The 13,895-nt window shown below is 39.6% G+C and overlaps 1 protein-coding gene across 7 annotated transcripts in view; it reads left to right on the top strand.

The window, feature by feature from the left end:
• Positions 1-13,895, top strand: part of Magi1 (membrane associated guanylate kinase, WW and PDZ domain containing 1) — a 609,927-nt gene that overhangs the window by 591,715 nt on the left and 4,317 nt on the right. For 6 of the 7 annotated variants that reach the window (XM_028772989.1, XM_028772987.1, XM_028772992.1 and 3 more), the window contains 4 exons: positions 6,774-6,867; positions 7,004-7,064; positions 7,975-8,118; positions 10,610-10,748. In XM_028772989.1, the coding sequence (XP_028628822.1) occupies positions 6,774-6,867; positions 7,004-7,064; positions 7,975-8,118; positions 10,610-10,748 (438 nt within the window). Of the gene's footprint in view, positions 1-6,773; positions 6,868-7,003; positions 7,065-7,974; positions 8,119-10,609; positions 10,749-12,805; positions 12,895-13,895 lie in introns of all 7 variants that reach the window. The other variant, XM_028772993.1, reaches the window with a different exon arrangement.

Genomic DNA, 13,895 nt, shown 5'->3' with positions numbered 1-13,895 from the left:
TCTCCCTTGCTGTTCTTGACTTCAGAGCTATAAGAAAACTGGACTATGGGTAGTAATAACAGACTGATAGTGTAGTTGAAAGGTTTTTTTTTTTCTTTTCAAGAGTCACTGAAATGTGACATCACAAAACCTAGCTAACAGCAATGCAGAGCCAAGACTGTTTTGTCAAAATAAGAGAACATATCAATACTTTTGATTTAATGAACAGTTCCCTTTTAAATTTAAAACTAGTAAATTTAAAACTAGACACAATTAAAATTGAGTATTCCCAGAACAGAGTACTTTCCTTCCCTACAATATACCCTTTACCAATTATGGTTGTATATAATTTAGATATGGATGTCTATATTCTTGATAGATTATGTACATTAAACTTGAAGTACCCTTGTTTACCTAGGCTGTTTGTTATGCTTGGTTCTTTGTACATCAGTGGCAGTTCTGCATTAGGCTATGCCTGCAGTGTGTACAGTGTCCACATATAGATGAAGGCTTGGGATATTCCTAAACATCCCATAGTGCACAGAGCAGACCCAACAGTGAAAAGTCACTTAGTATGAAAAAAAACAGTGTTCATATTTACAAAGATGAAGTTGATGTGCTGATATTGGTAAGGGTAGGTTGCTTGTACACTTAAAACTCTGAGCATTGAGCTCACTAAGCCAGCTTTATATCAGGAAGAAACTAATACTTATCCAAAAACAGTTAGTTGGTTTTTCCCCATCATTTCTGTACATGTTATAAAATAAATTACATTCTAAATTGTGTGTTTCCCAAGATCCATAGATCTAGAAAGTCAAACATTTTATTTCAAATGAATATTCTATATGTCCATTGGTAGAAAGTGATACTTATGATTCAAAAGTTGAATGGCAGAGCTGGAGCTTTTCAGTAAATTTAAAACTAGACACAATTTAAAAAATGCGTATTTTCAGAACAGAGAACTTTCTCTTCCCTACAAAATACTCTTTTCCAATTATGAAGGACAACATATAGCTCCTTAAGTGATTATGTGTGCTACCTTGTTTAAATGCATGGTTTGTAATTTACCGTCTGATGCAAGGACCATTTCACTAATTTGCCCCTCTGGAAAGTTACCACAATTTACAAAACTGATCACAAAATGGCAGAGCCTAGATTCCAAATGGAGTACATAAGGGAAGCCAGACAAAGAGAGCCAAGAAGTAGCATAGAAATAGGTTTACACGTCATAGAGAGATCTTAGTTACAAACCCAAAGAACTGGGCACAGGAAGTGACTTAATGGCTCCACACTGGGCAGTCAAGATGTGAGAAGGAGAATATCTCAGGCAGAAGGAGGAACCCCTTAAAACAGGTGCCTAGAGAAAGTGTGAAGTCAGGAAAGGTAATGTATACTACAGCATGTATACTGAGAATCACCTTGATTAAATAGCATACAATATACCTTTTAAAAACCTGAATACCAAATACACACACACACACACCACTAACTGGCAGTTTAAAGGCCTTTTAAAAACTAATACTTATCTCCTACTTTGATTAGAAGAGAGTAAACAAAGTTGACAAAATATAGTATGATTGATTGATTTTTTTTTTTTAAGGCAGAATGGATTCTCTAAGGATGTGATTTTTATCTATAGTGTTTCAGGAAAGCACTGCCATGATAGTAAAACTCTCAGCCAGAGACTTAAGTGACTGTGTCAGGTGCTGGGTGAAGGCAGTCACACCTGGTGGGAAGAATATGTGACGTTCCTGCATTAAAAGGTCTGAATCTGGAGCCTGAGGAAAGGGAATTAGATTCCAGAGAATTTTGCAAGCATATAAAAAAGAGTAGCCATTACTGTGTAGTGGGGAGAAAACTTGCTGGTTCCATTTCTTCTGTATGTAGTTTGTAGGACAGGTTTATGGGGTGAAGTGGGGGATCTTTGGGCTAGGAAACTCTGGTCTCTTTCAGATGTTTCATCTGAATGTTCACTGTACTAAATAGTCCGAAGCCCCATTATTTTACAGTACCTATAAAGAGGCTGAAGTTCCTATCCACAGAATGAGCACTGATCTTTATTTTTTTATTTGGGTAATGCTTAAAAACATCCTCTGAATGCACATCTTTGGTTTTGTTGGTCTATTTCTTTTGTTGCAGACAAGGTCTCAACAGTGTAGCCCAGGTTGCCTTCAGCTTGAGATCCCCCTGCCTCAGTCTCTTGAGTGCTGGGATTACAGACATGAGCCACCACTCTAGATGAATTGTTCTGCTCCTGGTGCCTGGTTCTCTGTTCCTGTCATTAGATACCTCATTCTTTCTCTTGTCTCCCTGACTCTATTTTCCCCCTTTTTCCTCTGTCCAGTAAACCTCTAGGACATTGCCTTTATCTTCATTGATCTATACAGACCAACACTCCTTTCCTCTCTGTGTTCTCTATGGTAGTGATCAAGATAGGCAGTTGAGTAGAGGAAGTGCTTCTTCCACAGTATGTGAGCATGGGTTACTAAATATATAATGACAGCCAAGAAAGGCCTAGAAGAGAGCTAGCCATACTGAATCTGGGCTTGAACTTTCAGAATCAAAGCATATTTGTATTGCATAGAAATGCCTGTTTAAGTGGGAGTAAGACTTTAATCAGGCAAAGTAGAACTTGACTGAGCCTAGCTAATTTGGAATTAAGTTCCAGATAATAAAAATATGTATGTGCTTAAAATGTAACTAATATTTCATTTCACTGTTATTCAAAGTGTTTACTTATAGATAAGACAGAGCTTAGCAATAGAGTCTGTTGCTTCCTTGGGAGAAGAAAGAGAATAGTAAAAAGCTTCCAACAGCTTTCATGTATATATGGGATTCAGGTTTTCCAATGTATTCAGATACTTGTTACATATGTGTTAGCATGTTAAAGTATTAGAAAAAAACATTGTATCTTTTGTTGACTTGCTTGGCTTTTCTGTGTATATTTCATGAGAGAAGATAAGAATATTATTGTGGGAATGAAGTTATTAGTATGGTAACCACTTTTCATGGAGGGAAGTTGAAACCCAGTGTAGATGCGCCTATCAGAAGAACAAGGGTCCTGGCTTAGCATAGCCCTCTACCATGCCTAGAGAACTAAGGATTTGCTCTTTAAGATGTGTGATTGCTTTGAAAAATGAGGATTGTCCATCTTCATTCCTCAGGGGGAGTGAAAGTAGATGTAAATGCTGTTTAATAAAGGATATAGGCACGCTCTAGATTTTGTCATTGAAATGCCCAATCTGTTCATTACTGGAGAGCAGTGACACTCATATGCAGTATGACACTCCCTCATACCATTGCTGTTAGAGGATGGGGAAACCCGTGCTCCTGTTTCTGCCCTTTGGTATGTTTTTGTCATGTGCTGGGGCTAGACCCATAGTATATTTTTGATGATGGTCTGTATCTCTGTATCTGAAAGTTGGGCAGTGTTTTGGCAGATGTAATCTTGGTTTAATTCCAAATGAAGACTTAAATGTTTATGGAAAATAAGTATAACTTTATTGATGTTATAAAAGCATACTGGAAATCAAGCCTATTTAAACTATTTTGGTGCTCTGAAGATGGCCCGTAAAATCCAGTAGGCAGCACAGGCTATGCTATATGTTAAGTAATCACTGATGGTCTTTAGTGAAGTTACTGGTATTCATGGAGTAAAATTAAAGTATTGCTTATTTGAAAGGAGTGCACCAATTGGGTACGGTTTTCTTGATAAATATAATTCCCATATAAGACAAATAAGTTTGAAAATGAACTGTGAGGCAGGCAAGCCTTGGGTTCAATTCCTAACATTGACTCTTGCTTCCTGGGAGACCTTGAACATATTCTTTACAATTCAATGCCTCAGATCCACATCTGTAAAGCAGACATTCATTGAGCTGGCCTGTTTTATGGCAGATGATTACCATATTTAATGGTGATTATCATAGCGAATCTACAAGGTACAGTGTTTGCTTTGCATACTGTAAACTAAATAGTAACACAAACAATGGGATGAGGAAAACTCATTAGACTTGAAGCAGCATATTAGGTGTTAATGTGTTTTAAATGCTCAGTGTTAAGCTTCAGCACCCAAACAATTTGCACTGGGAGACATTGCAAGTGAAGAACTGAAGGAAAATTATCGATGACATTCTATTTATATGTGTAGTGCATGATCGTCATGTGCCTGCCGTCAAACCATGAAAACACCAGAAATAGAAAATCTGCTTGAGAATAGGATTTGATGTGCCCAGAAAACACTGGTGATTAACACCGCATAGACATTCTAAAGGAATTCATTAAGCAATTATAATTCACTTTAATTATAAGAAAACATTCTTTTTGTTGTCCCGATAATGAATTCACTATGACCCAAACATTCTCATAGTTTCCCGGATAATCATTATGCAATGAACGATGATGAGCAATATCAAGGTGTTCAGACACCAGTGTCCGTGGTCATAAGTGTTCCCATGACTCATACTGACAGGAAGTACTGTCCCTGTGTCTTCCACTGGCACAGTGAATTTGGTTTATGTAATATCAGACTTATCACTGTGGTTCTCCAGGTTAGCTGCTATGAAGTGATGTAAATGGGCTAGTTAGTGTTCCTCCAGTCTCCTAATAACAGTAATTAAGATTCACCAATATGCTCTTGTAACAATGGCAGTAGTAAGTTAATACCCCACACATTCTAATTATTTTGACTAATATTTATGTGTCAGGTACCATCCTATTTTTTAATTATAATCATTGCATCAGTTTCCTTAGAGACTTGTGTCATTCCTCTCATGCAGGTGAGAGAACTGAGGCAGCATGTGCTTACGTCACTTTGTTTAAAACCTATCCAGTAAGCTGCAGAGCCTAGGATGCAGAACATGATGGTGTGACTCTGCAGTCCGACCTTGCAACCACTGGGCAATCCTCCTGCCAGTTAATATGAGTACCACCTCATCACTCAGAGGACACAGAGAACATGTCACCACCTCCCCACTCAGAGGACACAGAACACATTGTCACCATATCAAACAGAGATGCTCCTAGGCACATTCTCCTTTGTTTCACAGGCAGTTCCTTCTTGGCCACACACTCTTTTCCTGCTATCTACAGATTTATTTGATAAGGACAGATTACAGGGAACACTGTCCTACAATGTGACTGGGATATAGAAGCAATTCTCTGGATCCAGTTAGAGTCTGTGCCTTGGCTGTAAGAGTAATAGGCTTTGGGCTATACTAGAGAAACTGTAAAAAATCATATTAAACTTTGTCATTTTGCAGAGACTTTAAACAACTTCCAGAAGCTCCCTTAGAAAATAATAGGAGTTTTTACTAGTATAGAGTCCCAAAGGTGGAATAGATGTGCACTGGGCACTCACTGTGTATGTACCAGGCAGTCTAAGAAACAGTTTCTATCCCTTCATCCACAAGACAGGATAGAACTCCTTTTACCAAATAAGAAAAATAAAGCTCATACCAAAATGAGGGGGGAAGCAATGATTTGAATACCAAAAATTAAAGTACTAGGAAGGTATGAGCTTAGTCCATGCTAAGGAATAAAAATGGAAGACAGACCACCATTAATTGAGATAAATGGGTTGTCTTTTGTTCCAAAAATGCAGTGGAGAAAGTATATTTCAGGTTTCTAGGTTTAGAATACTTAAAATATTTTCCTATAGAAACCTTGTTGTACCTGGTGGATAGATATTTGCATTATGCAAATGCTAAACTGCTTCCTATGAATAATGCCTTGTGGGAACTTTGAGTTTCTAAGGTGCTCCATGAATTAAGTGCACATGTACAGGCTAATACTAGAACACCACGACCACAGTTAGTACTTCCCTGATTAGAAAACATTCAGAGTCAGTTTAAAAATAAATACCGAGAGTAAGACTCACTCACTCATGGTTGGCTGCTACCTGGCTTGATCTAAATAGAAAAACAGATGACTAATATATATATATATATATAGATAATATAATATATATATATATAGAGAGAGAGAGAGAGAGAATGATTAGCCATTGCTAACAAGTGATTAGATTTTACACTCATGTAGGTGTGCAGAACATGGTTACATTCGTGAGTATTTTCAGATTCCGAACCTCCAACCTTCTAGAGATTAATGAAGTTGCTTTTGAATTTGATTAGTGGAGAAGAAAGTCAATTTGCATATGAATATAATTGTATTCATTACATTAAGGTGGCTTCATGATTTATATGGCTGATATTTGTAAATACTGGTTATTCTAATGCAAGTTTTAAAATGAATCTTTCATGAGAGATACTAAGTGAGGTTTGTCAAGAGTCCCATCATCTTTGCTGAGTCCCATCTTTGCAGTTGGGCTTCAATTAAACCAATGGGGAAGAAAGCAGATATTTCTTATATGTGTTTAACAAGATGATACAGCATTTCTGGTTTTAGTATTCACATGAGGAAATCAAGCAGACTCAATGAAATATAGCTGATAAATTACAAAAAATGTTAGCAAAGCCATTTATCATCACCCTGTAAAATTCTTGGAACTTCAATGTGGTGTAGTATTTTGATGGCTCCTACCTTCTTCCTTCAGTGTCAGGACAGAAGTGACACACCTTTGTAAGCAACATTGTGGGGACATGTCTGATGGAGAAGAGAATCCTGCAATAGATGCAGTCCTCGGGAAGGTTCATCACCCATGGAATTGTTTAGAAATTTCAGTCAACTATTTGAAACGGAGATGAGGAAGTCATCTAGATACAGGGTTTCTGCATGCCTCTCAGTTGGTAGATGCCTTCTCAAAGACGTTCATGTATTTATGCTCTGCCCTACAGAGTCCTCAAATGCCACACTGCTGACTAATGCAGAGAAGATCGCCACCATCACCACCACTCATGCTCCCTCTCAGCAGGGGACCCAGGAAACAAGGTCAGATGTGGCTTAGGTTCTTTGTCATTGTCTGCATTGTCTGCAAGCTCCTGTCTGATGAAGGGGCTTCTTTGATTTTTTTCCTCTTGTTTTTCCTCTTGGGTTGCTGTTATATTTGTGTCTTTCATTTTGGCAGGACCACCACCAAACCAAAGCAGGATTCTCAGTTTGAGTTCAAAGGACCCCAGGCTGCACAGGTGAGGGGTGCTCCTCCTTTTACTCTGAACCTCTAACTCATTTCCTTCCAACTTCCTGATGCTGTTTTTAGAAAATATATAAAACTATAAAATATATAAATATATAAAAACTCATATTTGAAAATAAACAATTTTTGGAAGGTGATTTAACCAGATGTACATGCACATATTTGATTGTCTAGGAAATGACATTTTATTTTTACTGCCTTTGAAAAATATTTCTGGGTCCTCTTTTCTAAGGGGGAAGAAAGAAAGGCTGTCACAAGTCTCAATGATCAGAGAAACAAGGCAGCTAGTGTCTCGCTTCTCATGGTTTTCAAAACCCTGTTACTGTCAAGAAAATATCTTTTTATATAAGACATTTCTCTGGCTAGTGAATTTCAGATAAGACCCCTGGTGTGCAAGTCCTGTCCTCAGGTTGGAAATGCCCAAATAATAGCCAATGGTGCAAATTTGAAAAACATGGCTGATGCAAAGTTAATTTTTTTTTAAACTGGCCTTCTTGAAGGCTTCAGTAGTTATTCATGATCTTCCCCCAGACAGAATGCAAAGAGGACCCTCATTTATAAAGCTGACATTGGGCACTGCTAGCATTTGTCAGGTATCAGGCATCTCGCCACATCTCAGCCAGCGATTGGTCTTCTACAGTGACAAATTTTCCTGCCTCAAATAGTAAACTGCAGCCTGACTGACTAAGCACTATAAATGCATGCATGTGTATAGGTGTGCTCATGAATGTTTACAGATTCAGGATTCCTAACCCCTCAGATGAACAAGATTAATGAAGATGATTAATAAACAAGAATCTCTGAGTTGCAGATGGATCCTCTACCTTTCTGCAAAGTCACTAAGAGAAAGGGGTGTGGATCTGAGTTCCCCCAGAATGACTGCGTTTAATTTCTTCAAATAGGAGCAAGATTTTTACACTGTGGAATTGGAAAGAGGAGCCAAGGGATTTGGCTTTAGTCTTCGAGGGGGCCGAGAGTATAATATGGATCTTTATGTCCTGCGCTTAGCGGAGGATGGTCCTGCAGAAAGGTGTGGAAAGATGAGGGTAAGTAGCGAGGAGGCCAGAGTGGTTGAAAGTACATCCTCTGTCTCTTCTTAACCTTCCCACAGCTTTCAGGATGCTGAATGGATGGCTCCTGCCTCCGATTTTTTTCTAAAGCATACTTAGTTATAGCTTAGTTATAGTTAGATGGATCTTCCTTGTGGATTGTACTCCACTCCAAGCATAGTAAAGCATGTTTTCTGAATGCCAATCTCCTTGTTTTTGTGCATCATCTTGATGGTAGGCACATCCTGCCGCAAGAAACTTGATAGCACAGGCTGCATAGAAGGCAGGCAATCCAAGTAGCCCTATAGGTTCTGAGTAGAGAGCTCATTTCTTTAACTGGTCACTAGCTGCCTTCCTTTAGCCTCAGAGATTCCCAGTCACACCTTGACCCCAGCATGGGGCCAGTTCCATAGCACTGTCACTGCAAGTTGTTACAGGTGTGTCAAACTTTTTGAAATTGTCATTTCATCTACATTATCATCTATAAAGTTGATACACATTTTGGGGCCTCAAAATTAAGTTTTAAAAGTTGTCAGAAATAAATTTCACAAAATTTTGAGTAAGTTTACAGTTTTGTGTTGTCCACATTTGTAGCCACCCTCAGCCGTATGTGCCCTCATGGCACAGGCTGGGCATACCTAGCCTGGGAATTTGAAAAGACACATATCTGAGGCCTTGTTCTCTTTAGATATTTAATGTTTGTTACTATGGGTAAATGTTACCTTCCATGCAGATTAGATAATGGAGAAGAGGCAAATCATCTCATATAAATAAGTTACATAGCTCAAAACACATAGGGAACCACTGCAGTAAATGAAATCACCAGAGAAGGAAGAGAAGTGAGTTGGAAAGAAGACAGACACACACACAGACACACACACAAAGCCAAAGTGAGGAACTTTAAATAGACTGTTTATACATGTTTTCCCTCTTTCAATCTGAAGTGTTTGGGAGTTTTGTTGTTTGTATTTTGATACATTATTCTGCTTCTTATGTGTATCTGTATCTGTAGATATGCATGTGGAGATAATAAGATGGCTTACAGGAGCCAATTCTCCACCCACCGTGTGGGTCCCTGGGATCAGATTCAGCTTGTTCGCATCTGTGGCAGGAGCCTTTGTCTGCTGATCCATCTCACTGGCCCCAGACTGAAGTTTTTAACAGCCTTTTCTTGACTGGGAAAGCAGAGCATAGTTTCAAGAATTAGAGAGTGAAAAATGATAAATATTTGGAAGAAACCATTTCTAATAGCATGAATTAGCATCATTATACAGTAGCACATAGCTCCAAAGACACTTTTATCCCATGCTCCCTTGAGCTTTGTAGGCATGAGCTTATCTTCAGCTCCCCTGTAGTTGAAAACCAAGCTGCAGGGGACTGATGGGCCATATGATTACTTGGCAAATGTGAAATGTTTTCCAAAGCCAGTCCTTTGCCTCTTCCTCTAGAATGTAAGCTGTATGGGAGTCAGATTAGCCTAGTTTATTCATTCTGTTTCTACACAGTGCCTAGGTGAGACTGTGGTCTCTCAAGACTCCTCTGTGGACAGTTTTTTCTGAGCTCATTCTTGGGTTGTCTTCAGGATTTGATGCCTGTCAGCCTATGGCTGGAGTCTTCTCTCCTTTTCCTATTGTGGAAGTTCTTAGTGATATATTAGTCAGATTTCGGGAAACAGATGACTACAGATATAAACCTGAAATGAGGAAGAGCATACTGTGTCTCACAAGGATCACAGGTTTTAGTTCCTGTTTGGAAGGCAGAATGTTGTATTGGGGTGGAGGGATGTGTGATGCAGCAAAACTCCTTACCTCACAGGAGATAAGACACAGAGAGAGAGGAGTCAGTGTCCATGTGTTGTTCCCTTCAAGAACATGTTCTCCGGTACCTAACTTCCTTCCATTCAGCTACTTGGAGGCTCTAAGTCTTCATTCAACATGGGCCCTTGGGGGATCACATTCACCATAGCAGGTACCCCATAACCTGCATCAGAGTGAGAGACTTAAAAAACAAATGAGAGTAAGAAAGACAAGAGATAGAATTATTCTGTAACTGTTGAGCTGATATCCTATCATATTTGTCATATTCTTTTGATTCGAAACAAGTCTCCAGTTCTAACCTCCATCCAGAGGACAGATGATTGCACACAAGCATCCCTGCATAGAGGAGAGCTTCTCCATGGAAGCCATGTTGCTGTACCCTCCTCAGAAGCTCACATTCTCCTTGAAGCTCTTTTGCTTCAGTTAGCACTTAGCATTATGTAATGTACTACTTTTATAGTATGCCTATAATTGCCTTTCCCTCACTAGAATCTAATTGTCATGAGGGTTTAATATTTTCATGGCTACATCCTGAGCAATAGGAAAGAGTCTGGAATATGCCTAATGTGTCTGTGGAGAGTCCATGAGGGGAGAAGAATTTTAAGTCAAAAGACTTGCAGAGCTTATGGAAACCTGGTGTGACCATTTCACTTTGTCTCTTACTTTGGCAGATTGGCGATGAAATTCTAGAGATCAATGGTGAGACCACCAAAAACATGAAACACTCTCGGGCCATAGAACTGATCAAGAATGGCGGCCGCAGAGTCCGTCTGTTTCTGCGACGGGGAGACGGCTCCGTCCCAGAATATGGTGGGTCAAACTATGAAAACATCCCTTCCTTCCCTGGCATGACTCCATGAGTTTGTCTCCAGAACGGCAACAGGAAAGCCCTTTTTGTTTCCCTATTCACCAGTGTCTTACCAGCCTCTCGCACCATGTGGTTCTTTGCCTCGCTTGTTCTGAAATCTCTACACATTTCATCCTTTTGCTTGCTTACGTGGACTGGGGCGTGGCCTAAGACGAGATCTTGATAGCCCCCTTTCTGATAATCAGAGAGAACATCCTGTCTGGTCCAACCAAGAGCGAAGGAATGTTTGTTTGAACTGTGCCAAACTGTTTCTCAGATCCAATTGCTAGCACAAATGACTATACAGTCCTTTAAAGAAGCAGGTTTCCTGACTCAATGCTGAGGCACAATATCTAGTTGGGTTTGCTTCTTTGTTTGTTTTTTCTCTGTTTTGTTTTTGTTTTGTTTTGTTGTTACTTAAGAGGCGTGAAGTTTTGAAATATTGGGGAGGGGGGCTTTGCTCACTTTGTTTGGACTCTGTATATGACAGTTCTCTGTCCCTCTCAACTGGTCTTTTACCCCAAATCAGACCACCTGAGCCCACACTATCAAACAAACAACAACAAACAAATGTTGATCAATTAGCCATATGTTTTTAAACGATAAAGGATGAAGTAGATTCCCAGTGCTCACCATGAGGGAAACATGTTACTATACCTTTCCTATGAGGAAAGCCGGGTAAAACGTAGAGGTCCTCTGTCGTGTCTTTAAACATAGTTTGAGTAGATGGCAATGCTCTTTACCTAGCTTAGTGTTCTGATGGCAAAATATTGTATATTGTGATAATTATGTCCTATTTATTTGAGATTCTTGTTTAAAATTTAAAAAACAAAAAAACAAAAACAAAAAAAATCAAAAACAAAAAAACAAAAAAAAGGAAGCTATGCCCTAGATGTAGGGCTTTTTTTCCCAACCAAAGGTCTACAAAAGTTTCTATAGAAACTGTGATTGAAAGATCCCCATATACATTGGTCCCCTTTATTCGGGATTTCTCTGTTATCACCCTCTTTTCTGAACGTCTTTCTGCACAATTCCCAGATGCATTTTGGGCACAATGAGATATTCAATTCAGACATAGTTCAAGGAGGAGAAGGGTCCCTTTGCAGGGCAGCCTTCCTGGGTGTTGGACATTGGTACTGGTTCACTGTGTGAGGGGTCTGAGGTGAGGGGGAACCTTGATGACAACATCAGGTGCCATGGCTGCACACCGTGCTTGATTTCTGACCGTTAGGTGTATTGATACCACTGAAACTGTGTAACATGTCTCCCTTTTCTGTCTTCCCTATGCTTCTGTTGGATGTGATACCTCATTTGAGAGTCATCGTCAGTAACCTGTGTATCTTCTCCAAACCTATGTCTGTTGCACTGAGGATGAAAATCCAACACTAACAAATGTTCTCTGGGCTAAAAATAAAGATCATTGAAATGAACGGTTTTCCACAAAGGGTTGAACCTGCCGGGGTTGTGCTGCTGTAATGTCTCCATGCGTCCGTCATTTGGACTAAAGCTCTCTAATTCTATTGATTAGAGTTACAAATGGGTTATAATATGTTACGTTCCAATATTTTTCTGACTTGACTGGAACCTGCTTCTCTGTGAGGCTATTTTTGTAATGAGTTTTTTGTACTTAATTTAACTGCCGCGGTATTGGGGGTGGGGGAGGGACTTTGTTCTTTTATTGTTTACTGTTAATGCTCTCTTATGCCAGCCTGTCATTGTTCCAGTTGTTTGAGAAAAAAAACACAAAACAAAACAAAAAAACCAAAAGGATGCATTATCATCTGGGTTTTCGAGTCATCTTACGGCTGTCTAAAAACGTCATTGCTCCAACTGCAGTCTCTGCAGCCTTGCGTGTTGCCTTAGACTGTCTGACTGGACGAATAAACTCTCTTTGCCCTATGTTAACAAATGAAGATTTTTTTTCTTTCTTGTTATAGGGAATCTAAATGTTCAACTTTTTCTCTTTCTCTCTTTCTCCTTCTCTCTGACTGTTCTTGGTGCTGGGCCCTCCCTCCTCCAGCGATGATACCTCCTAATATCGCTGCATGTATGAGAAATGAAAAGCTCGGGGAGGCTTGCTTCTACCTTATGGGCCATAATCAAACTACGGTTTGTAGCTCGATCAATACTAGGTGTTTCTGTGCTGTGGCCTCATTTCCTCATTGCTTCTGCTTAGCTCTATTTTGATATGTTTGGCAATTCATTCTGAGCACCCTGCGTTCTTTGAATTGTAAGTACATGGCTGACCTGTTGAAGTGTTGCTCCCCGTTGTCTTAAGACTACTGTAAGGATCTAGGTTAGATTTATGCTAGCTACCTAAGAGCTTCCCTCCCCCAAGGATGCAGTGACATTGTCTTTGTCTAGTGGCTTATCTAGCATCCTGATGCTCTTTCCTGGTGAGTAAGGCCTTGGCCACATAGGAACAAGAGATTCCCTGGCTCTTCAGGTGTCTCTCAGCGAACTCCAGCCCAGGACCCAAATACTACTGACAGCCTATTTTTGCAAATAAGGCTTTATTGGCATATAGTACAGCCATTAATTTTTTTTTTTTTTGCAACACAGGCAGAATTAAAGAAAGATTGGTTGACACCAGATAAGTGTTAGCTGCCCCCCCCCCATCAAAAAAGAAAAGTGGTGAGGACCCATGCCCTAAGCTACATTCCTGCCTTTGTTAAGCTTGTCCTGGGTTTGGGGAGATCCTTCATGAGACAGATCATTTTGTTACTGTTGGGCTGGCTATCTCATAACATGTTTTTAAAGCCCCATACCCCATGTTGTAGTAGTACAACGTCTCAGGCACCTAAAGCTTGGTGGTTTTATCATTACAACAAAACGTCCGGCTTTGCAAAGGCTCTCATAAATTCAAGATGCTGCCTTAACTGGCTATTGTGTAGGATCAGATAGTTAAATGATAAATGGGACATGTCATGGGCTGTCCAGTGTTTAGATATGTAGATTCCTGCGTGAAATAGAGGCAGCCCAATGGCTTCATGGCTCTTTCCTCTCCCATCATGAAGAAAAGTCCTTTTACACTTCAAAATTTTATAAAGCCCTAACTAATTTCAAATGTGTGCCTAACAACTTATTCCCCTTGCTTTTGCCTGGCAGAA

Source organism: Grammomys surdaster, unplaced genomic scaffold (assembly GCF_004785775.1).
Source record: "Grammomys surdaster isolate TR1022 unplaced genomic scaffold, NIH_TR_1.0 220, whole genome shotgun sequence".
Lineage (NCBI taxonomy): Eukaryota > Metazoa > Chordata > Mammalia > Rodentia > Muridae > Grammomys > Grammomys surdaster.
Note: the sequence above shows the minus strand (reverse complement) of the source record. Positions and strands in the feature narration are given on the sequence as shown.